Here is a 23,467-nt window from a genome sequence, read left to right as displayed (position 1 = left end):
AAATGCAGTTAAATTCAACAAAAACAGTGTGTTACAAAACCTAAACACCAGCGTGCTCATATAACTAGTTGTATAAAGGGAAACACCACATTCGCCAACGTGTTTCTGATTTGACTGGACTGCTAAAAGGTCTACTGCCGTTTATTTCGGGTTTCTAGTTCAAAATACCTTTGCACGACTTACTTCAAGCTTGATTCGGTGTATGTTGCACTGCATTTGGAGGAGGTAAGTTTCAGTGCGCGGTGATTTGAATGAGAAGCTTCTCTAGCGTCGTCGTGTTTTCCCCTTTAATTTATTCTGGCTAGTGTTTCTTAAGTAATTCTGTCCTACATACGCTTGGTTTATCACTCAATGTGTCTATTGTTTCTTGATTTATTTATTCATCTTCCAAAATGGGCTGCTTTTATCGTATTGTTGTACGTGTACGTCTAGCGCGTCGCTAGCTAGTGAAAACAACTGCGGTCAAGCTAGCCGCCACTTAGTATCTGTTGCGTGTCTATTACTGCACTTACGGTACGGGTGCCCGACTTGGCCAAAGTGGATGGGAAAGCAGTCTTTTATACCCTTTGCACATTTCCGGATTTTCAAGAATTAATTAAAATTCTTCTATAGGAGGTTTGAAAATATATTCAATTGATTCTTGTTCACAGTGATCCTGACTATCAATATGGAAAATATCAAGACATTTTACTGTATGGTTTCATAATAAATTAGATTCCGTACCGTAAGTGCAGTAATAGATACGCAACAGATACTAAGTGGCGGCTAGCTTGACCGCAGTGTGAAACTATCCGGGGCTGTAGAGTCCTTTTCGGACTGGGGTTCGGCTGTTTCTCCCCCGAGACATTTTTGAAATTGGGATGATGAAAATGCAATTGTGACGGAGTGTGAGAAAGGAACGTCTTATTGTCATGTGTGACTCCTGTTGGGCAAGCTAATTTTTCTGTTGAGGATAGGAAAGGTCAGTACCAACACCAGGAGCAGAATGAGACATTAGAACAGCCTACAGCCTCAGAAACACTGTCATGCACCGACCTGATGTCAATTGGACCGGGTTGAATCCTGAAACTGAGCAAACTAGACGCCATCACTGTTCCGACGAACGTTTTCTCTCCTGACCCGGTGTTTTGGTTTAACCAGTGACCCGTTAACTGGACACTTTCAGCGGAAAGCGTCCGCGGTTGCCATAGTGACGGCAGATGTTACACACAGGAAGAGACTGGTACCTGGCCTGTTTAGTTTTTCATCACAACGTTGATCAGTCTTTATCATTTTGTTTGAGTAAAATGTGTCAGTTGTTAAAGTAAACAGGAAGGGAGCGAGTTCTTCCTAATAATATCCAATGTCTTTCTAATTCATTTTCTGAATACATTTATTTGTCTTTGAAACCTGTGGGATGATAAATGAAAGTTATGAGAGTTATGATTAACTCTGAACCTTTCAACCTGGTGTAACATTAGTAAAACATATCTGAGCATCTCCTTTTTACACTGTCTGAGTATCTCTCCTAAAAACATAATCCTGTTTTTCATCAGGCACTCAGCTGAAAGTCTCCAGTTGACAGGGTCACTGTTAAACCGAAACACTGGCAAATCAGTCTGCTTTAAGTTGGATTTAAAGGCTATATTATGTCCATTATCATGTGCAATATAACATCATGTTATGTCATTTTACACTTTACTCCTCAGACACTTTATTTTCACCTGTTTGAGGCTCTACTGTTATGTTATATTGTTAGTGGTATCTCATTTGTTACTGTCCTCGTATATTGTTTTTGTGTTTGTAGCTATTACTGCAATTTTGGAGCAATTAAAAATGAATGAAGTTCTATCTTCTCTTACGTACATGTTTTTGTTAGCTTGACTTTTTCACCATTTTCACTATGGTTTGCTTGCAGCTCATCTTTCTCCTCTGCACCAAGGCGATTTTTGAGGCTTGTTGCCCACAGTGATCATCAGAGACCCCCTTCAGTATTCTCTCTTCTGACCAAGTCCTTCACCAGTCAAACCATCATGTCAGACAAAAAACGCAAATCAACATCTGCTGCTGCCAAGATGTCCGGTGCGAAACAACAGAAGTTGGCTCCTATGAAGGAGGAGAAGGGGAAAGCAGGGGGCTGGCTGCGGGACCTTTTGAAGCAGCACAGGACAGAAAATAAGGAGATGAAATTCAACAAAAAGCGCATCCGCTTCATATCCGACACTGAGAAGGTAAAGCAGGGCTCAGAGGGTGTCCTATACTGGATGTCAAGGGACCACAGAGTACAAGGTAAACCCTTAAAACAACTCTCAGCAATGCAACAAGAGGCTTTTATCAACTTGCATTCTCTCCACAGCTCCATTGTCAACGCGTTTTGTCTGTTTCCCTCGTGTGTTTTTAGATAATTGGGCGCTGATCCGTGCCCAGCAGCTTGCTTTGAAGGAGAACCTTCCTCTGCACGTCTGTTTCTGCCTGGTTGTCCCAGAATCTGAACTGTCTACTCTGAGACATTACAGCTTTCTGCTGAAAGGTCTGGAAGAAGTTGCAAAGGTATTAATTTCATGATTAGGAAAGTGAATAACCTGGTAACTTGAGATGATCATATGTTTTTACATCACATTTGTTTGTTTTGACAAACAGTTCGATGTACAGTAGAGCATATTAATCATGAACGTTTTTGGTGTATAAATTGTTAAGGTGGATCAACATTTTCCTGTTTACACTTCTCAAATGATTTGTTTCTATAATAGCAAACAGTTGGTTAGGCAAAACACGTCATCTGGAGCCACATGCTCTGGGTAATTGAGACACATTTTGGACTATTGCACAATTGTTTGCAAGACCAAATGATAATGGATTGAGTGAAACGAGTTTTATTAGAATCATCAATAATGAAAATAATCATAATTTGCAGCCATAGTAAAGTGCATCATACAAATCAATCACTAGAAAAGTTACAGATTACATTGTAATGGGTTGGGGGTCATTTCGAAGACACACAAATCAAAGCAATCTTTATTTATATGGCACTTTTCAAACTTTTTTTACAGTAGCACAAAGTGCCTTTACAGAAAATAAAAGCAAAACAAAAATGAAACAAAACAACAACAACAACGAAGAAACAACAAGACAACCCAAACCCCCAACCTCACAAATATACACACAAAGATGCACAAAGACATACACACACCCACACACACACATACACTAGCTGTTGCTGAGAAGACATTGCACAATACATTTTACACAGGACAACCACGTTCTTGGCCTTTTTCAGGGGTCTGGGATCCAGGTACTTGTACCCACAACCAAGTCTATTAAACTTTGTTGTTCTGTTCCCACCTGACAGGAATGCAAAACCTTGGACATCCAGTTTCACTTGCTGCATGGTTTAGCGGGGGACGTTCTCCCCGGGTTTGTGTCCGACCGCAGCCTGGGGGCAGTGGTGACAGACTTCTCTCCACTCAGAGAGCCACTGCAGTGGTTGGAGGACGTCAAAAAGATGCTTCCAAAGGACATTCCCTTCATACAGGTATAGACTCACATTCAGTGTCGATCGCAGAGATTATTTACTCCCTTTATCTGTTGTCATCATCACATTTGTTCACAAAGAAATAGAAACTCTATGTAATCTACCTCCCTTTCATGTGTGTGTATTGCCTTTTTTATCTGTGCCCATGAAAGCTCAGTATTTCCTGAATGTGAAAGACCTCATTTTCCTTTTTTTATAGGTTGATGCCCATAATGTTGTTCCCTGCTGGGTAGCATCACCTAAACTTGAGTACGCCGCCAGGACTATCAGAGGAAAAATCACAAAGCTTTTGCCAGAGTTCCTCACAGAGCTCCCTCTGGTAGAAAAGCACCCCTACACGGCGATAAGAGTAGCCAAAGTAAGTGCTGCGATAACAGCGAAGGACACATTCAGATTGTTATGAATAAAAGTAAATGTGGTTTTGTAAGAAAAAAAGAAAATAAAGGCATACACTTCTGTTTTTATGTCACGTTCAAGGACATCGGTGTTCGGTTAAGACAACAGGCTCACAATTTGTCTTTTTGTAAAAGTATTCATTGCTGTGGAAGTGTTTTTTCAAAGACTGTTGCAAGGAAAAGTGAGCTGACGGTGAGCTCACTTATGGGGAGTTTGGAAGTCAAATTGTGGCAATAAAGCACTTCCTTTCACGCTCCCGCCACTCTTCTCTCCTACACATTATTTATTGACGAGTGAATACAAACAGTAGACTGTCCCAAAGTTTCCCTTCCCAGCACTAGATATTACAGCTGCAGGGGTGTGTGCTTTCATTGCAGTGCTGTGATTTATATGCCCTTCACTAGTTTGAGCCTCCCGATAACATGTGCAAGATAAAAGGTTGCAGTTCTCTCCGAAACCAGAGTGTATATTTTAGCCCGTCCCTGTCAGCTGTAACCTCTGCTGATTTTTTAAATTAGTTTCTTTTCTCCCTTCTCCACCTTCCAGCCAGTAGATTGGGACAAAACCCTGGAGTCCCTGCAGGTTGACCGAGCTGTAGGAGTGCCCGAGTGGGCAAAGCCAGGGACCACGGGGGGCATGGACATGTTGGAGTCCTTCATCGATGTACGCCTTAAACTGTTTGACACCAAACGCAACGACCCAAACGTTGTCGCCCTCAGCCAGCTGTCCCCCTGGATCCGCTTCGGTCAGTAGTACCACAAGAAAAAACGCGGGTGGGAATTTAATGCATGTCTGGGAGACGATTGGATGGTTTTGTAAAAATCTGCAGCAAATCTATAGTAGCTCTAATACCATTACCATACCATTGCCTCCTCACTCTGTTCATCTTCATCTGCCTCTTGTCTGATCCTCTTCAATCGTCTCACTTCCCATCAGGCCACCTGTCAGCGCAGCGTGTGGCTCTGCAAGTCCGAAGCAGCGGGACGCTTGCAGGTTGTTCTGTCGCCTCCTTCATTGAGGAGCTGGTGGTGCGGAGGGAGCTGACTGACAACTTCTGCTTCTACAACAAGAAATACGACCGCGTGGATGGTCAGTTGCGATCTTGCTGATCTTCTCAGTCATTTTATTTTTCAGAAATGATTACAAATCCTCAGATTCTAGTTTCTTTATTGTTGTGTAATGACAGCCCAAGTTTGTGTCTTCTGAGACACCGTCACGCCCTCTAGTGTTAAGTGCTCGTTGCTGCATTTCCTTAATCTTGTGTTACCATTAAACTAGCTGACATGCTACGTGCCATTCTCCCTAGCCTCATGCATTCATCATTAATAGACAGGGTACAAACGGGTACACAGCAAAACCGGCAAAGAGGAAGTACGTTCCTTTTTTTTTCTTTCGGTGGGAAGTCCGTGTTTAAGACATTATCTGCGGGTGTACAGAAGGTCGTGGCTAGTTGAGCATCATTTATATGTGAATATTTTCTGGTTTCTTTCCTTTTCTAACTGAATATTTGAGTTGGGGTCAAAACAAGACCTCTGAAGACATCATCTTGACATTTTTCGCCATTTTCTGAACCACACATCTAATCGTGAAAATAATCTACAGGTTAATCGATAATGGAAGCAATCGTTAGTTGCAGCGCTGATTCTTGTGTGTTTCTCAGGTGCTTATGAGTGGGCTCAGAAGACCTTGAAAGATCATGCCAAAGACAAGAGGTCGCACATTTACACACGTGAGCAGCTGGAGAAAGCAAAGACACACGACAACCTCTGGAACGGCGCTCAGGTACCTGCCTATTCACATGGTTTTGATTGAGCTTTGTGTTAAGCATTGTTTCTTACTGCTTACTGTTTCACACATGATCTCCATTAGTACCAGATGATCACAGAGGGGAAGATGCACGGTTTCTTGAGGATGTACTGGGCCAAAAAGATTCTGGAGTGGACTTCTTCACCTGAGGAGGCCCTCTCAATCGCTCTATACCTGAACGATCGCTATTCGCTGGATGGCCAGGACCCCAATGGCTTTGTTGGTGAGGACATTTGGAGATTAAATTCTCAGTTTGACACTGATTTATTGAATTAACTTTTCTCTCACACTTTTGCCTTCCCCACCGTGTGTCTCTGCAGGTTGTATGTGGTCCATTTGTGGCACCCATGACCAGGGCTGGGCAGAGAGACCCGTTTTCGGAAAGATCCGCTACATGAACTACAAAGGCTGCCTGCGAAAGTTTGATGTAGCCCAGTTTGAGAGAAAATACCGTCCCAAAAACCTTTAAAGCATAAAAATGTTTTGAAGGACGGGAATAAAATGCCTGACAGCTTACATCTCCTACACCTTTAGTTCAGGGAGCATTTGTAAAGCCTTTCTTGCACAGGATGATTTTGTCCAAAACGTTTAGTATATTATTACTTTGCCTGTTTCTCTCTCTGAATATTCAGATATGTTTATGCTTATCAAGTCTGGTAGTTTACTGCAGGGTGCTGTTGATGTAACATAATAATCTGTGGTGCCTCCTTAGTAAGCACAAAGAACAATTTGCTTTGGTCTATGCTACTTCTGTTACTGTTTTTACATTTGTTTTTTTAATGTACAGTAAATTGTCTTTTAAACAAAACCTTGTTGCCTTGTTTGTCAAGAACTAAATCCACATCACATGCTGTTATTTTAGAGGAACTCAGGGGATTTGACTTTTCTTTCTAAAAAGCCACCCACAGTCACTTTGAACCGATTTACATTTCATTAATAATTAAGTATAGCCACACTTTGAAGTATTGTTATCTACCAGCCTCGGTGATAGAGCCTTTCAAAAATAATTGAATCCAATTTACACAATATGGCTGTAAACAAACTGATGTGAAGAAATAGAATTTAATTAGAGAAACTTAGATTCTTCAATAACACAAAGATGTGCAGTATAACATGCTTTTATTTGCAGGGACGGGGTTTCTTCACAGCTGCATATGTGGTTTTACTAAGCACCGATGTAATGAGGCATCATAGAGACAGCCGACCTAATTAACTGCACCCGCAGAAGTGGATAAAAACAACCCCTCCAGGTAACGCACTTGACACTCTGTCATAAGTTACAATATGGAACCTCCTGTTGTTAGTCCACTTCAAGGGAAAGAGATGTATGTCTCCCATGGTTGTGCTTTCTTGTGCTAATTAGCTGAAAACAGTTTGCTACAGGGAATAAGAATAGCACATTGCTGTATTTTACAGTCATTTTCTGGTTTTAGGTCCTCAGCACTCAAAATCAGTTAGTTTCAATCATACGGTTTGTCCTCACATGCATTTGTAGATAAAAAGTCAAAATCAGTTCTTGCATAAACCTATAAAGCAGTATGTAGATAAAAAACGATCATCTTTTAGCAGTGCTAAATCAATTATATTCTATTTAATATGCTCTCATAAAAGAAAAAAAGCAAACTTTCTTAACATTAACGGTGATTTCCTAGTGTTGTTTGGTTTAGTGCTATTTCAGACATAGAGAACAGTGTGACGACTGTAAATAGATGTGCCATGTTTTTAAGGATTTCTCTATCCAGTAATAAACAATAAGCTCTCTGGAGATACCAATATTTTACTTAAACACAAACACAGTACATCAACACTGACTCAAAAAGGAAGTTGCTGGCAATCTTCAAGCTTTTGTTGGCGGACTACACTGTTCTCTGCTGCTTTGAGAAACAGATCATAGCAGAGTGACAGAAAATTTCTTGGAAGTCACAGCTTTGCAGGATTACACATAACTCTTTTGACATGGAGGTTTAAATTGGTTCCTGAAAAATTTGCCGCTGCATTGGTTTCCCAAAGTTATAATAATGAATTGAGATACAAACTTAATATTAGCTCAGCTTTGTAATTCTACCTATCACATGGCCTGGAGCTGCATCTCACTTAAAAATGGTGTCTCTGAACTTGCTTTTTGCTTAAAAACTAGTGCCCAATCCAATTGTTTAATCTTATTCTAAATGGCAGGAGGAATTCCCTTAAAGCCCCTTTCACACATGCACTGCATCCTGAAATGATCTACTCATTAGCAAGAGGAACTGTATGTGAGAAATGTCTGAAACAGTTGGATTGTTTACCCTGACAGCTCACTAGTACAAAGTCTGTGTTAGAGCCCATGTGCGAGTAGCTCATTGTCCTGAGAACCCGAGTTTCGAAGTTTGGAAGAAAACAGACGTCTGAGGGTGAAGAAGAAGGATCATTAACACGAAAACACCTACAAAAATGTCTAACTGGATGTCTTATGAAATTCAGGAAGTTCAGTCTGTAAGGGCCGAAGCCAAAATCGTCAGACATATTCAAGGAACGGCATGAGGTTTTTACCCAATTATGAACCGGCTCTGTGACCTCGATGTAATCCCTGTCATGTCCTGCCTCGTGCACGCTCTATTCAGGTGCCGCTCTCCTTGCCTAAACCAAACAGAGTATTTACAGTAAGTGAGAAAGCTTCTGACACAGATCTCATCCTCTACATATATGCTAGCTTCTCTGTGAGGCTGCACTTTTAGCTTAACGCTAACATCAGCATAGGGTCTCCCTATGTTCGCTGGGTCAGATGTTCCCTTCCCATTTTCCCAAAAAGGGTCCTATGTTCCCCAGTCGCATAGGCCTCTGCCTTCGTAGATTTAATTCATCATTTTGTTACGGCTAGAGGTTACGGTTAGGGTCAGGATTAGGGGGTAGTGTAAGGGTCTACATATGCCTACTTGCTGTGGAATTCAGCATTGATTGTGGAAACGGGGAACATAAGACTTTAAAAAAGGGTACTATGTTCCCCTGTCACATCAGAGCGGGAACAAACATAGGACACACGAAACATGCAAACATTCTCACAATGCTAACATGGTGATGTTTAGCAGGTATAATGTTTATCGTGTTCACTAAATAAGTTTAGCAAATTAGCACAAAGCTAAGGCTTACGGGTGTCATTAATTTGCAGGTATATAGTCAGAAATGAAAGCAAACAAAGATTTTGATCTGACAATGCAGTGAGAAAATTGACACTAAAATACACTGGAACTGGAGGAAAATGACCAAAGACATTAGAATATATCTTCTGGGGACCATGAATGTCTGTGCAAAATGTCGGCAAATAATGCTGTGGAAATCAGAGAAAAATATACCCTAGAGCGCTCCATGCCACAAGCATATCTACCTCATCTCACTAAAGGACGACATATTGGATTTTGAGAACTGTGACTTTCTCCTGCTCTCCTGGAGAGTTTCGCCCTTTTGACTCACACTGCAGATGTATGAGTCATTTTAACACAGCAGCATCACACGTATACCTATAAGGAGAACGCAATCGCAGCAGAACTCTTTTGTCCTGTGGTTTACCTGTCTTTTTTTTTTTTTTTTGAGATAGCTTGCCTATAAATTGCGTGAAGAGCTAATCTCACCCACTAAGACCGATATAACAAGGAGAAAATGAAAACAGTGAAGCAGTGCCAGGGTTTAATCAATGTGCTGCATTTTCCCCTTTTATCTACCTACATTTGCAGTCTTCAAATTACTTTTTGCTTACACTGACATTCAGTGTAGGAACATTTTTCTGTGAGTATATGGGCTTATTGTGCCAGGTACCAAGGCTGAATAATCTTGTGGATCAACCTTGACATTCCAATACTGGTCTGTACAAGCAATTTACAGGAAGGAGGGAGAGAAAATGGTGTTCTTTACATTAGCATTCTCTAGCAGGTGTTCTTCATAATGAAAAAAAAATCCATTCCTCACAGAAAGACATTTTCTCTAGAATATGTGGTTATGCATTAGAATTTCTTTGCCATAATAACAGTCCATCCCTTGCATTCCCCATCATCCATTCTGTTCAGGTGAAAGCATACTATGGACTGGAACAAATCATTGCACACCCTATGTTGGGTTTGCAGCAAATCCAACCAACATGTTCTTGGACTGTGAGATGTTCTCAATGCTGTTTCTAGAATTAATAAAGCGTCAGTGCTGGAAGAAGGACAAAGGTGTTAACATGAAATAATGAGTCAAAAGTAAAGTTAATGTTTAGTTTATTTAGTGCAGTGCAGGGTGATTGCATGACGTCTTGTCCTTGCACTAAACTCAAATTATCATTTTTCCAAGTGCTTATAGCTTATAGGTTTCTATCCCTTATAATCGCCTGGTTCAATAAAGGTTTACTGTTGTGTTTCCTGTCTTTTGAGATATTAAAGTAATTGCAACTCTACTTAAATTACATTCTGAGTCAAAACACGTCAGGGTGATAAATGTAAATTGCAAATGAAATTACAGTGATGCCACCGAGCATCACATTGACTTTTTATTGCTTCCAATTCTGTTTTTTATGGTTCTTGATGTTGTTCCTGTGAGTGAAAGTCATATTGAAGCACATCATATTTCTCATTAGGATATGTGCTTTGGTTTCACAGCGCTCACACTCTTCTGCTAACAGAGGTCTTGTGTTAAATCATAGGCTACTGTGTGCTGCCTACTGTGATATCAGAGAGCCACAGGTGATAATAACCACGCTCTTGGGTGAATGCCGTTACTTGGGTAATGGTGTGATATGGCCTTTAAATGAGTCTATAGACCATTTCATTGAAATGCCATTGCTAGGCAACAGCCCGGGTCCTACACTTCCTGTCAGTTAAGGCCATTCACAAAGACTGCAACAGGTCAGTCAGTGTCAAAATGTCCCTGCTGCCAAGCCGGTGGTATTTCACATTAATTTGATTAAAAGAGAGCATCTTTGTTGTCAATACCTAATCAATCATCAAACTTGTTAAGCAGAGCAAGCTTTATGGTGATTCAAGACCCCGACGTGAAAGTTTCCATTTGCAATAATGACTCGCTCGCTCTAAATCATTCTACTTATTCCACAACTACTTACTAAAGAAATTAATAATTAAACACAAAATATTCATTTAAACGAAAAAGCTACCAGCTGTTACATTTACCAAACTTTTTTCCTGCAGATTGAGGAACGTTGTCTCTTGTGCAGAAATGCCATGGTTGACCAATCACAATCGAATATTCAACAAAAGCCGTGTGATAATATTTGATAATATTCAGGGGAGGGCTAATGTTACCCAGGCCTATCAATAATGTTTCCCTTTGTCAGGAGGTGGTGCTAATCGACCAACCAAATATTTTAGGCCTCTGGATCTTCATCACTTACCGGTCCAGTACTTGTTATTTTGTTTGTCATTTAACTAAGCTAGCATCAGCACTTTGTTTAGCTTACGTTACCGATAAATAACTCTGTTTAGGCATCCCACATTAGTTTGGAGATAAATCCGTAAATGTTGGTAAGAAGTAATCCCGGAAACAGCATGCAGCTGTGGTGTTGATGAGTGATAGCAATCGTTTTATGAGGTATGTGAACGCTAGCTAGTAAATACTAGATGCAGCTCAACATCACTAGGAGGACTTGGGGTCATCCCTGTGTTCCCCAGTCGCATACGCCTTTGCCTTCACTGATTTAATTCAGCATTTTGTTAGGGTCAGGGTTAGGGTCAGGGTTCGGGGTAGGGTTAGGGTCGACATAAGCCTGTTCGCCATGGAATTCGGCACTGATTGTGGAAAAAAACAAGAGACCAGGGAACATAGGACCCTTTCTGTAAAAAGCGGGCAACATCGGTCCGATGTTCCCCAGTCACGTACAAAGCGGGTAACCGCAATCAACTAAGCTAGCATCAGCACTTTGTTTAGCTAACGTTACCCAGAAATATCTCTGTTTAGGCACCCCACATTAGTTTTGAGATAAATCTGTTAATGTTATTAAGAAAATATACCGGAAACAGCATGCAGCTGTGGTGTTGGTGATTGATAGCAATTGTTTTATAGACATAGGTTTGTGCTAGCAAGAAAATGCTAGATGCAGATCAACATCACTAGGAGGACTTGAAGGCATTGCAGCATATGGTCAAGTCCTCCTAGTTAAGGACATTATCCTAACTCTGCAGGCCGTATCATCAAAGGTGAAACAACACAGATTGATGGATGTTTATTACATTTGGTCTATATGTGGAGAAGGTGGGTAAACAGTGTATTTAGTTCTGTGGAAGTTGTGGGTAGATTGCTGTTAATTAGCGTTGGTGTGGCACACTGATAGCAAAACTGTCATTACTGCATGATTTGTCAGTATCCATCAGTTAGCTCATCTTTATCTTCTGTCCTCCTGCTTCTTGTTGATCATCAATCCACTTTTTTCCATATTAGTGATATAATCTTTTCCCCCTCTGGTTAGTGTCTCATTTGTAGAAATTAGTTTTTCTTCTGCACTGCACGTCCACACAGACATGTGGAAAGGTTCTTGTGGCTCTTGGCAGATGAAGTTACCCATACATAACTTTAATCATGTTGTTTCCACAGAAGTCCTGGGGCTGCTTGCTGTAGAAGTGTCATTATATACACTTTTGTTTCCAAGTTAAACCAGTAATAACAACAGTACATCTTACCAGCAGCGCTGATGTTCAAAAGCCGGCCACGGGTTCACGCTGAGAAAAACATGCATGCTTTCATTGAATAGTAGAGGATATTGCACATCAGGTCCTGTGCATTAATAAACAAGTTCATAAGTGTTGACATGGACATCTTTTCAATGTAATTTACAAAACGTTGAAGCAATTCAACACATAACATTAAAAACAACATTGACACATTTTACTAGAATGCAATGGATGCAGATGAAGCTTTAAACCTGGCTGTAACCATTTCTTAAGTGATTATATTGTTAGTTAAGCTTTAAAAAACATTTTGAATGACTAATATTGTACATGTATTATGTTGGATAATTACACAATACAGTTATCAAAGAAATATGTGTGGACATACTTGTAAGGCACAAGACTAATCAGCTTTGCCTCTGGTTATAAACACCAGTGACGTATCATTAGCTTATGTTTATTCGCCTACTTCACCTAATAGACTTCCATTTCATTTCTAGATAAATGTGCTCGCTTTTAAACATGAGCCATTTTGCTTTTTTTGTTTATGCTGTGAAAGCGTGTTAATAGGCCAGCCGTGAAATATTATGCTTCACATTATTCACAATAAATACATTCACCCTCAACCCATTACGTATACACATTCAGACACAGGAAGAACATGCACACAGACAGAATTTAAACTCATAACCTTCTTGCTGGGAGGCAACGGTTCTACTGCACACAAATACACAAATAATTTACTTTTTAGACAGTCGCTGGGTTACATTTCCCATGCGTAAAAATGCTGTATGTTGTTGTATCATTAATATGATCATTTCATGGGTCATCTAAACATTGAAGTCAGAGAGCTCCATCATTTCTTTGAGCTTCATTCAGTCTTATTGGTCCTCGCTCTAAAAGGCATTTGAGCCACTTTGGGTGTTTCAACAGTCTGGAAGTGCATCTCTTTTTACATAGCCTCTAGCTTTGGTCACATGGTTCCAGGGTCTGAAATTAGCGCCATATCCCCAAATGTAATTTGTAGGCAGTGGCCAATTTGGGGGATATGTTAAATGAACAACAGAAAGACTCATATTGTGAGGTTAGCGTATGATTGGATAGAGCTATTGGCTGTAGAGCATTATTTGTTTTTTCTTTGTGTGCCATCCCCTACCACTTAGAGAGTAATATTCTTTCATTTATGTGTAGATGGGTGACAAATTAGAGGAAGATCAAACATAAAGTGTCTTATATGATGTTGGAACACTACACGCCTCGAGAACAGCTTCAGTGCTCCTTGGTTGATTGGCGTAGAAGCGCCTGAGCTCTACTGGAGGGATAAACTACATTCTATCAGAAGATATTCCCTCATTTGGTGTGTATATTATTGTGGTAGCTAGTCCGTTGGTATGGTATGTTGCAATTGTGTTGGCCAGAGCATACGGTTAACACAACCCCTGGTTCCCTGTATTGGTAACATTTCTCTACTCACATTTTTCCTTTAATTTGTCAACCCATCTGTGTGCAATTTTCTTGGTCTTCCTTTGGCCCAGACTAAGTACATTTCATACTGTCTGGCATTTTCTCGCTCATAGTGCTGCGTTGGGTCATCTGTAAACTGGAGCGTGCCGACCAGCTGTAAGAAAAACAGGTGAAGTGACTAAACATTTCTCTAAACCTGGTGGACATTAGGTTGTAGATGATGGGGTTGATGGCAGAGCTCAGGTAGAAGAAGACTCCGGAGATGATGTGGATGTGGCCGAAGACCAGGAGGTGGTGCTCGGACGAGGGGTCGATGTAGCTCCAGATCAAGCGGTCCAGGTGGAAGGGAGCCCAGCAAAGGCCAAACACAATCACCAGCACACCTGGACAGGCAAGATTAACAGTTTAGGTGAATAATAGTCTACTGGACTGATTGATTGAAAACAGGCGCATGGAAGCAAACATATATTGTACAACCGTGACAATAATGATGTCAATCCAACCACCAGGCAGCAAGACAAAGCTGAGATGGATGGGAATGTAAATTAGGATAACAAAAGGCATAACAGATGCATGTGGGAACAATGGATGTAAACACACAGACAGTCAATTTAAATTCAGTTTTCTACTACACCCACACAGCATTTTGGTGACTTGCAGGTTGCGTTTGCTCAGCTTCTGGCTGTAGGACCTGGAGAGAGTCTCTGGTCCGAAGATATCGGTGTCCACCGCAGTCATCCTCTTCTCCCTGTTCAGCCGCAAGCCGATGCTCATGTAGAGAATGCTAATTATCAGCATGGGGAGCAGGAAGAAGGCCAACGTGGAAATCAGGATGATCAGGTTGTACATCCAGGTAGGCTTAATCACGTCTGAAGATGGAGATGTAACAAAAAGATTTGTCGGTCAGATCATAGTCCGACTGTTGGAATGAAGCCTGCCATTGGCTGCCTATTTAGATAAGAAAATGATATAACCCAGCACTAGCAGTAAATCCACCTGAGATTAAAGATGGTTGGTTTGTCAAAAACGCTAGCAAAGAAACACCGTAATGTTACATAAAATAAGCACATCAGATAGGCCAGACACCTGTGTTAAACATTATATCTTTAAACCTTAGAGTTACAGCTGAAAATGACAGCAGAAATAAACAAGTTCGCCGATTTTACATTTTACCGCTATGTAAATCAACTGCCACTTGTCTACCCAGAAGTAATTTCTTGTTAGTGTATTGTCTTCACGGTGATTCGGTATATACTTACGGCAGATAGCAGATCGGGGAAACTGTCTTCCAAACCTCGGAGACAGCATCACAATCCCATGCAGACTGGTGTTTGGCACAGCACACAGCATGGACAGCAACCACAGCATGAAGATGACCCTCTTGACATGAGCATGTGTGGTAATGTGTTTGACTTTGAGGGGGTGCACCACCGCCATGTAGCGTTCAACACTAAGCGCCGTGACATTAAGGATGGAAGCGAAGCAGACGGTCTCAAACAGAAAAGTTTTAAAGTAGCAACCCCCCTCTCCAAACAGGAAGGGGTAGTTCTGCCACATCTCGTAGAGCTCTAACGGCATGCCCAGCAGCAGCACCAGCAGGTCAGACGCCGCCAGGCTCAGCAGGTAGTAGTTGGTAGGCGTCTGCATCACCCTGTGGCGCAAAATGACAGTGCAGGTCAGAGAATTGCCCAGTATGCCCACCACGAAGATGATGAGGTAGGTGACACAGATGGGAAGGAACACAGGGGACCTCAGGGGCCCTAGATGCCTGGACAGGTACTCGTCCTCGCTCAAGCACATGTCATCCAGGTCTTGTGCAGTTGCATTAGCCAACACCCAGGAGATATTCATCCCACACAGCACAGCAGCCTCGGGGCAGCCCACGTCACCGAACACTGTGGCACTAGTTGTGAAAAGAGCAGCGATGGAGCAGTTCATCTCCGGCATGTTGCTGAGTCAAAAAGGTTACTTGGATTTTAAACCTAACGGAGAGAAAAGGTGAATGTTAAAGGGCAACTCCACCAATTTGATACATGACCTTCAGATTACTCATCACAACGAGTACTACTCAGCTTGTGTTGGGTCTATGTAAATCATAAATAAGTAAGTAAGTAATGAGTGTGGTCTATACCTATACTGTATAGTGTAGTTTAAAAGATGTACTTTTACAGGCAAAGAGGGTCTAGCGATAGATGCTCGCCAATTGCATCGTGGGAAATCAGCTGTTTGGAAGCTTGACCCACACTAGTGACTGAAAGTCAGAACATTTCACCCCCTGCTACTTGGATTTTGACCTTTCTTTCTTTAAGTCTGTGTCTTGTGCGTCTCTCAACTTTCTGGAAGTGCAACACTAAATTACTGGAATAACCCTTTAAGCTTTGAAGGTACAGATACATGAGAGTTACTAAAAATGAAGCTCAGAGTGAGACGTTCTAATTTTTGATTTCCTGCTATTACTTTTTTATTCAAACACTAAATTATCTGGTTTGTTGAAATAAAAAAAGAGGGAGCTCGCTACTGGATCAGTATAAGATCAAAATGATAATTATAAAACATATTAATATATTTGTAGCTCAAAAGCATGCCATATCATATGCATACTGTAGCTTGTTGTTACCAAGCAACTGCAAATAAGTGAAAGCAACATTGAAACAAAGAACCGTCCAGTCAGCTGAATTGATTAATTGGAATGCATTATCATTACGACGGCAATAATTCACATATTTCACAGCCGTAGATATTATGATGGCATAAAATAATCATGATCATATATTAAATATTGTATGTTCTCCTGTCCTCACACAAAAATGTAGTCCAACAATGTCACAATGCCCTGGAGAAGACGTGTGAGTGCTCACCCAGCTTTATTGTAACAGGGACAAACACTGTCTCTGAATTTCACCATTAAACAGCCATCTGCCTAGAGGCTTTTAAAACTTTTTCTTTTTTCCCCCCGAAGAGCCTTGGACCTTTCCTCTTTTCTAAACAACTGGATTTACATTCAGCAGGAGAGAAAAACAGACTCCAGAGAGGCTTTTCTTTGGATTCTCACACTGGATTTGTTTAGATTCAACACGCAACAGAGTTCAGGAACAAAGAAAACAAAAAAAAAACAAAAAAACTCACCTGCACTCTGTAGGATCCCCGAGGGCTTGAGAGAAATATGATTTGAAGAAAGCTGAGGAGGTATGTCATGGTCATATTTCTCCGCATCCTGGACTTAGTTATTGTATCTTGAATGCTTTGGTGCTTCAGTGTCTCACAGCTGCCTCGACTTCCCGTATGTGAGGACTGGCGCTCAACCCACTCCTCTCTCTCTCTCTCTCTCTCTTTCTCACACTTTCGCTCTCCACCATTAGTCTTCTTCATCTCTATTCTCTCTTTCTCTCTGTCTCTCTCTCTCTCTCTCTCTCACACACACACACACACACACACACACACACACACACACACACACACACACACACTTGCCTCATCTCCATGTAAAACTACTTCAATTCTACACCTTGTCAACCTCCATTCTATTAAATTGCAGCATTGCAACGATGTGAAAATGAAGGTTGAAATTACTTTGACCCTGGAACCCCTGACCTGTGTGTGTGTGTGTGTGTGTGTGCGTGTGTGTGTGTGTGTGTGTGTGTGTGTGTGTGTGTGTGTGTGTGTGTGTGTGTGTGTGTGTGTGTGTGTGTGTGTGTGTGTGTGTGTGTGTGTGTGTGTGTGTGTGTGTGTGTGTGTGTGTGTGGCCAATTAAGTCAAAGACTAAAAAATATGATATAATCAGAGGTATCTTGTTGTAGATGTGAAAAACACTCTCGCATGAATGTTCAGAAATTGTATTTTAAGAAGTACAATGGTGTGGTGGTGTGGTGGTTAGCACTGTTGCTCCCCAGCAAGAGGGTCCTTGGTTCAAATCTAGGCTGGGGCCCTTCTGTGTGGGGTTTGCATGTTCTCCCTGTGTCTGTGTGGGTTCTCTTCGGCTTCTTTCCAAAGTTATGCATGTGTTAGGTTTATGTCAGCCCAATGCCGCAACCCCTTTAGGGGTAAGCGGTTGAAGATGAAGGATGGATTTGTATTTTCTCTACAGCAAACATTGAGCCCAATTAATAAGAAAGATCCTTTTATAGTTATGCATGTAGACAGAAGAGGAAACTTGCTCGGCTAACTGTCTTGCAACTATCTGTCCGCAGCCTTGTGTCAGGTCAGCGATGGAGAACATGATCAGGCTACACCCCTTATCATTTTGGGACAAGGGAATCAGCTAAGACTGTACAGGATTTCTGGACCCACACATAAGCATCCACTATGGGCTATCTTTTTATGGGCCCGATGCCCCTGTGCCTATATGACTGTGTTTTGTACCCACACCTTCCCGTTTCTCTGCCTCCCTCTGCGGTGGTGTCTAACTCAGTCACAGCTTTTAATCCCAACGCGGGGGCTCCAATACTTCCCTGGTAGGATATCGATGTGTTCTCATTGGTATCTCCATTTAGTTCAGCATTAAATGGGATGTTCAATTGACTGAGACAGAAAGTTGTGAGTATTTGTCCATTAAAGTGTTTTGTTCATGGTAAACTAAAAGTTTGCACAAAATAATGTTTTCACTTCTCTTTGAATGGTATCGAATGCTGCAGATGATTTGGTAGATGGGTCTATTTGACTTTCAGTTTGTCTGTTGTTTTCCTGTTACTCCTGATGATAGTTTTCATTGGAAGCTCTTTCCATTGGCATAGGAGTCATTGTTCAGTGCTGCTTGCTTCTATTGTATTGGGTTCATGGCAAAAAAAAATGTCAGAGTCGGATCAGTAAAATCCTGATTGAATCAAGTCAAAACTATCTACATGGATAGACGTCACTCATCTCATTACTCATACACATTATTCAGAGGAAATGAGTTGCAATGTACATTTAAAAATGGAAACTAGAATTTGAGTGTGCACTCTTGAAACGGTTCTTGGGAGGTTGATGGAGATTTGTCAGAAAAAAACTGTAGGAATATAGAAATATGTGTGTTCACATTATATTCATTAGAAGAAGGTACTGTGTGTGTGCCTTTTACATCACACGTAGTGTTGATCCTCTCCAGGAAGCACATGTGCAGCTTGAAGAAGGTTTTCCTGCTCTTATGATATCCTGTCATATATCTTCCACTGCCCAGAAATCCCTTCACTGTGTGGTTGAAGAATAGCAAGCAAAGTGAAACAAACACATTTGTCATGCTACGAATGTTTATGGAAGCGACGCAGGGCTAAAGATAACAACGTGGCATGACGGCTCTTGTTGCTCCTGCTGGAACCGATTATCCAGAAGAGCATTAAGGCAAACCCCTCATCCGGTTCGTTTGCAGCATCATATGAGAAGAGATGTCAGGAGGATTTATTTGAATTGTTTTCAGCTTTTCTTGGGAACCTGTGGAGGCTGCATTTCCCGGTCTGCACTCCCTGTTTGATTCTGTTCTCCGTTATGTTCTAATGGAAACACGCTCCCTCGTAGCTTACAGATTTAATTAACTAAACGTTGAGTCTTAAAACTGTCAACTCCGTCCAAAGCTGCGTGGTGGGTCATGTGCAATGAACTGCTCCTGCAGGCTTTCTCCACTGTGCAACTGGTGCATATTCATCAGCGTCAATTACAGTCCCTTAAAAGCTCCACAGTTCCACCTTTCTTCTCCACGTACCATGCTTTTGAGCTTTTCACCAAACCATTTATCTATAATACTATTGTGGTTTATTGGTGAACCTGAATTCCATTATAAAAGTAAGTAATTGTGTGCCACTTTTCAATGAAATAATTGCATCCTTGTCATAGTAAGCCCTTTAAAAATGGAAAATAGCAACATTTGTATTACAACTGTTACCTTGGAAACACAAATTAACTCACGGGGCTCATTCTCTTCAAAAGAAGAAGAATGAAATATATATTTTTTCATTTACTGTCATGATTTTAAAGTGTGTTTTTAAGTGTGTTTAGACACTGGTATTTTTACAGCAGTGCTGCTACATTGAAGCAAATCTGACATTAAGGAGCACTCTCTCTGGGCTTTGGGTTGCATCTTTAACATACATTTACAAGTGTGTGTGTGTGTGTGTGTGTGTGTGTGTGTGTGCCAGTGGAGATGTTTACCCCCTTTGATTCTGAACAGCTCGAGCAGCACGCCTCCATCACAGTGTCCATAATGGTCACTGTGATGGAGCACAGTTGGAGAGGCTGCTGGAGTGTGCCCTGAGAGGAGCAGCTGCTGGATGGATTATCGAGGAATCGTCTTCAATACGCAGAATAGTAAAACCGCTTTCTGACTTTAACTGGTTCTTCAGGGCTGCTTTTATAGACTGTAGCCTATTTCACATTGATTTCAGATCGTATGGATGTGTAAATGGACATGAATCTGAAAACATTTTCTTGTAGGTCAATAAGTCATATAGTAGGTGTAGTCAAAGTATTTCATCTTAGCTGGTTAGTTACTGGATTAGTTGATCCACAGATAATTAGGTTACGCTGCAACTTTGAAAATTGCTTCATCATTCAAGGATAAAACCACTAACCCGAAGATGTCACCTTGGGCTCTAGGGAATTGTGACTTTTACTTGCACTTTTACTATTTTCAGATTTTTCCATAGGCAAGGCAAACATATACTATAATTATTCTAATTATTATTATGGCTTTGATTCATATATCATCTTTCTCAGTGCTCAAGGCGCTTTACAGGGTCCATTCATTCACACGGACATACATGGCGGTGGTAAACTACGTAGTAGTCCTGGGGCAGACTGACAGATGCGTGGCAGCTAATCAGCACCTATGGCCCCTCCGACCACCTCCTCAAACATACAGCAGTCATACACATTCACACGAGGCAAGGAGGGTGAAGTGTCTTGCCCAAGGACACAACGACCATGACACAAGTAGGGCATGACCCTTCAGACATTGACTCGCTCTACCAACTGAGCCACAACCACAGTCGCCCCTAATATATACATATATTGTATATAGCACATCTCAAACACAACCAAACTAATAAAATCACTGATAGAATATCAATGAATGACATAACATTTGATTTCAATTAGATGAATGTATTCAAATGCAATTGGAATAGAACCAAAAAACAGTTACGGTGCAATAATATAAGTTGACAGTCGCCCCAAGCTTCACCCTCTCTGGTTCTGACTCAAGAAATGCATTTTGGCCCGAGGTTATTGAGTGATTCATGAACTAGCAGCAGCACTCTAATATCTATAAGTAACTGTAAAGATTTAAGAACATGGGGACAAATGCCCTCTTTCCTACTCTCTGTCCTCCTACTTCCAATGCCCTTCTTCCTACCAGGACCATATTTTTCCACGATGACACGCACAAACAAAGTGAAAACAATACCAGCGTTGCAGCTGCTAACCACCACTATCTGAAGCTCTACTTTGGCGTGAGAAACATGTCTGCGGAGCCCAGTGACAGTGTCTGAATGAGGAGGATTTGTAGCAGCATTAAACAGGCTGCATGAACTGTCAGCAGATTACAAGTGGTCGCCACGAGAAGCAGCTAAAAAAGAACACTCAAGTGGTTCAGGCACAGAGTCGATGGAGATTAATTATTTGTTCTTTCTGAAGAGGACATCAGAAAATGTGAGCAATTTCCCAGCTTGGGATTAATAAAGTATTTATATTCTATTCTATTTCATGACTTGAGTGCTTTTAATCTGTGTTATAATGACTGTTAAAGCAGGGCGCATAGGCGTAAGGGTTTTTCTTTTACCCAGCAGAGTGTGTTTTGTGCATGTGCTTGTTCTTTATGTTTTTTTTTATTTACTGCGGATGTTATCGTTATACTTCAAGTTCTCCACTTCAAGACCACTTCAATTCAATGACTCTTGTAGTTCATTTGAACCCAGATGTTAAACACTAGGCCTATTTATTGTAATCAAGCTGAAAACAACACTGCTGTCTTGGTTTCTGAAAAGCAACAGATAATTGACAGAGAGAGAACATGTATATTAGGGTATAACTCATATGAAGTTATATAGAATAGTTGGGGGATTGTTGGGTCTATGTTAATCATAAATAAGTCATAGAGTGTGGTCTATAGCTACTCTGTAAAGTGTCCTGAGATAACTTTTGTTATGATTTGGCACTATAAATACAATTGAATTGAATTGAAGTGAATTGAATTATTAAGAATATTAGTAAGTAATATAGTAATCTGGAGTTTTAACCAGAACAAAGAGATCACATCACATCACCCCAGTCATTAAAACTTTGCATTAGCTCCCAGTCAGCTACAGAATAGATTTTAAAGTTCTGCTAGTGGTTTACAAATCACTGAATGGTTTTGGTCCAGAACACATGAATGACACGTTAGAAGGTTATAAACCAAGTAGAGCCCTGAGATTAACAGACTCAGGGTCAGATGGTGGAGCACAGAGTTTAAACTAGACATGGTGAAGCAGCATTTAGCTGTTGTGCTGCACACAACTGGAACAAACTACCAGCAGATCTGAAATCAGCCCCAACTGTGAGCACTTTTAAATCCAGGTTAAAGACATTTCTCTTTTCACGTGCTTCTAGCTGAGCTCTTTTTAATAACTTTAAACATTTTCTATTTTCTTTTCTTTTGCATTTTTTTATTCTTCTTTGCTCACGCTTTTAACTGTGTTTTTTGTGTTTATGCTTTTTTTTAAAAATGTTTTGTCTTTATGTAAAGCACATTGAGTTGCCATGGTATGAAATGCCCTATATACGGTAAATAAGATGCATTGCCTTGCCTTGCCTTGCCTAATATATATTTTGTGTCATGCTAATAGACTGCTGACACTGCTGAATTTGTATAAACTTGTGACAGGCTTATGGTTGGTTCATTAGGCAGAAATATTTCGGCAGCAGAGCAACAGACACAGAAAACACTGCATGGCAGTGAACACAAGAAGATTTCAGGATGATGTAACCTCAGAGCCATGCAGGGCATAGCTGCAGCACGGCGACAGAGTACAGCTATCTGTCCTCAGCAGCTCAAAACGGTGTAATCCATAATTATGTTTATCCCCTCTTTTGCAGAGGTTGTTCTGTCACTGCTCTTGACTGTAAGGAAAGGGCAGCGGTGACACTCTGTCGTACTCCTGCCTCTCCAAACTTGGGTACAGGCTTTTTTTAGATTCAGCCACGGTCTACTAGTTTACGTAGCATGGATGGCAGTGATATTGCCTCACTCTAAACACTGTGAGGATAAGCACTTAAGGGCCTTTCTTCAGGAATAAATAGTATAAATAAACCACACGTGGGACATAAGAAAACATTATAGATTAAAGATGTGTCTGTGAACAGAGGAACCAAATGAAGTGAATCTGTGTAAGAGTAAAGAACGGCTCAGCGTGTTTACCTTGTGAGCATGAAGGATGTGACAGACAGGTGCTCTACTCCATGACTCAGAATAACCTGTCACAACACATTTGTTAACCCGAGACTCTTCATGAAAAAATCAATAACAATTTAATTCTGTCACATTTCCACCTAATTTTTTTTAGTTGAACTCTTCCATATAACAAAATATCCCTCTCTCTAGTTACCTTACAGGCCCGCGTTCAGTGCACTATCTACTATCACAATAACATGTCAGCTTTCTTTACAAGTCCTGTTCTCATGGGACAAGACACTGGAGGCTCTATTTTGTACAAAAAGC

The 23,467-nt window shown here is 41.0% G+C and overlaps 3 protein-coding genes across 4 annotated transcripts in view; 2 read left to right on the top strand and 1 right to left on the bottom strand.

Annotated features, from left to right (window-relative positions):
- LOC310958237 (TSC22 domain family protein 2-like) overlaps positions 1–23,467 on the top strand; it is a 163,724-nt gene that overhangs the window by 32,115 nt on the left and 108,142 nt on the right. The window lies entirely within an intron of this gene.
- cpdp (CPD photolyase) lies at positions 164–6,275 on the top strand. The gene is made up of 10 exons (XM_083928460.1): positions 164–225; positions 1,898–2,268; positions 2,381–2,529; positions 3,329–3,511; positions 3,711–3,869; positions 4,454–4,652; positions 4,844–4,996; positions 5,568–5,689; positions 5,777–5,936; positions 6,034–6,275. Exons 1-10 carry the CDS (start codon positions 203–205, stop codon positions 6,180–6,182), a joined length of 1,668 nt encoding a protein of 555 aa, XP_083784586.1. The 5' UTR covers positions 164–202; the 3' UTR covers positions 6,183–6,275.
- On the bottom strand, positions 13,876–15,750 carry LOC310958192 (neuromedin-U receptor 1-like; the record flags this gene model as incomplete). Its single annotated transcript, XM_083929041.1, has 3 exons — positions 13,876–14,186; positions 14,442–14,672; positions 15,063–15,750. The coding sequence occupies 3 exons, from the start codon at positions 15,748–15,750 to the stop codon at positions 13,876–13,878; spliced, it is 1,230 nt and encodes a 409-aa protein (XP_083785167.1).

Source organism: Echiichthys vipera (assembly GCF_963691815.1).
Source record: "Echiichthys vipera genome assembly, chromosome: 15".
Classification (NCBI taxonomy): domain Eukaryota; kingdom Metazoa; phylum Chordata; class Actinopteri; order Perciformes; family Trachinidae; genus Echiichthys; species Echiichthys vipera.
This window is presented reverse-complemented; position numbering and strand designations above follow the sequence as displayed.

Excerpts from the sequence above, each read along its gene's own strand:
- cpdp (XM_083928460.1), top strand. The coding sequence starts at position 203 with ATGTTGCACTGCATTTGGAGGAG. Across the intron at positions 226-1,897 it reads TTGCACTGCATTTGGAGGAG|CTCATCTTTCTCCTCTGCAC; the intron begins GTAAGTTTCAGT and ends GTTTGCTTGCAG. Across the intron at positions 4,997-5,567 it reads GAAATACGACCGCGTGGATG|GTGCTTATGAGTGGGCTCAG; the intron begins GTCAGTTGCGAT and ends TGTGTTTCTCAG.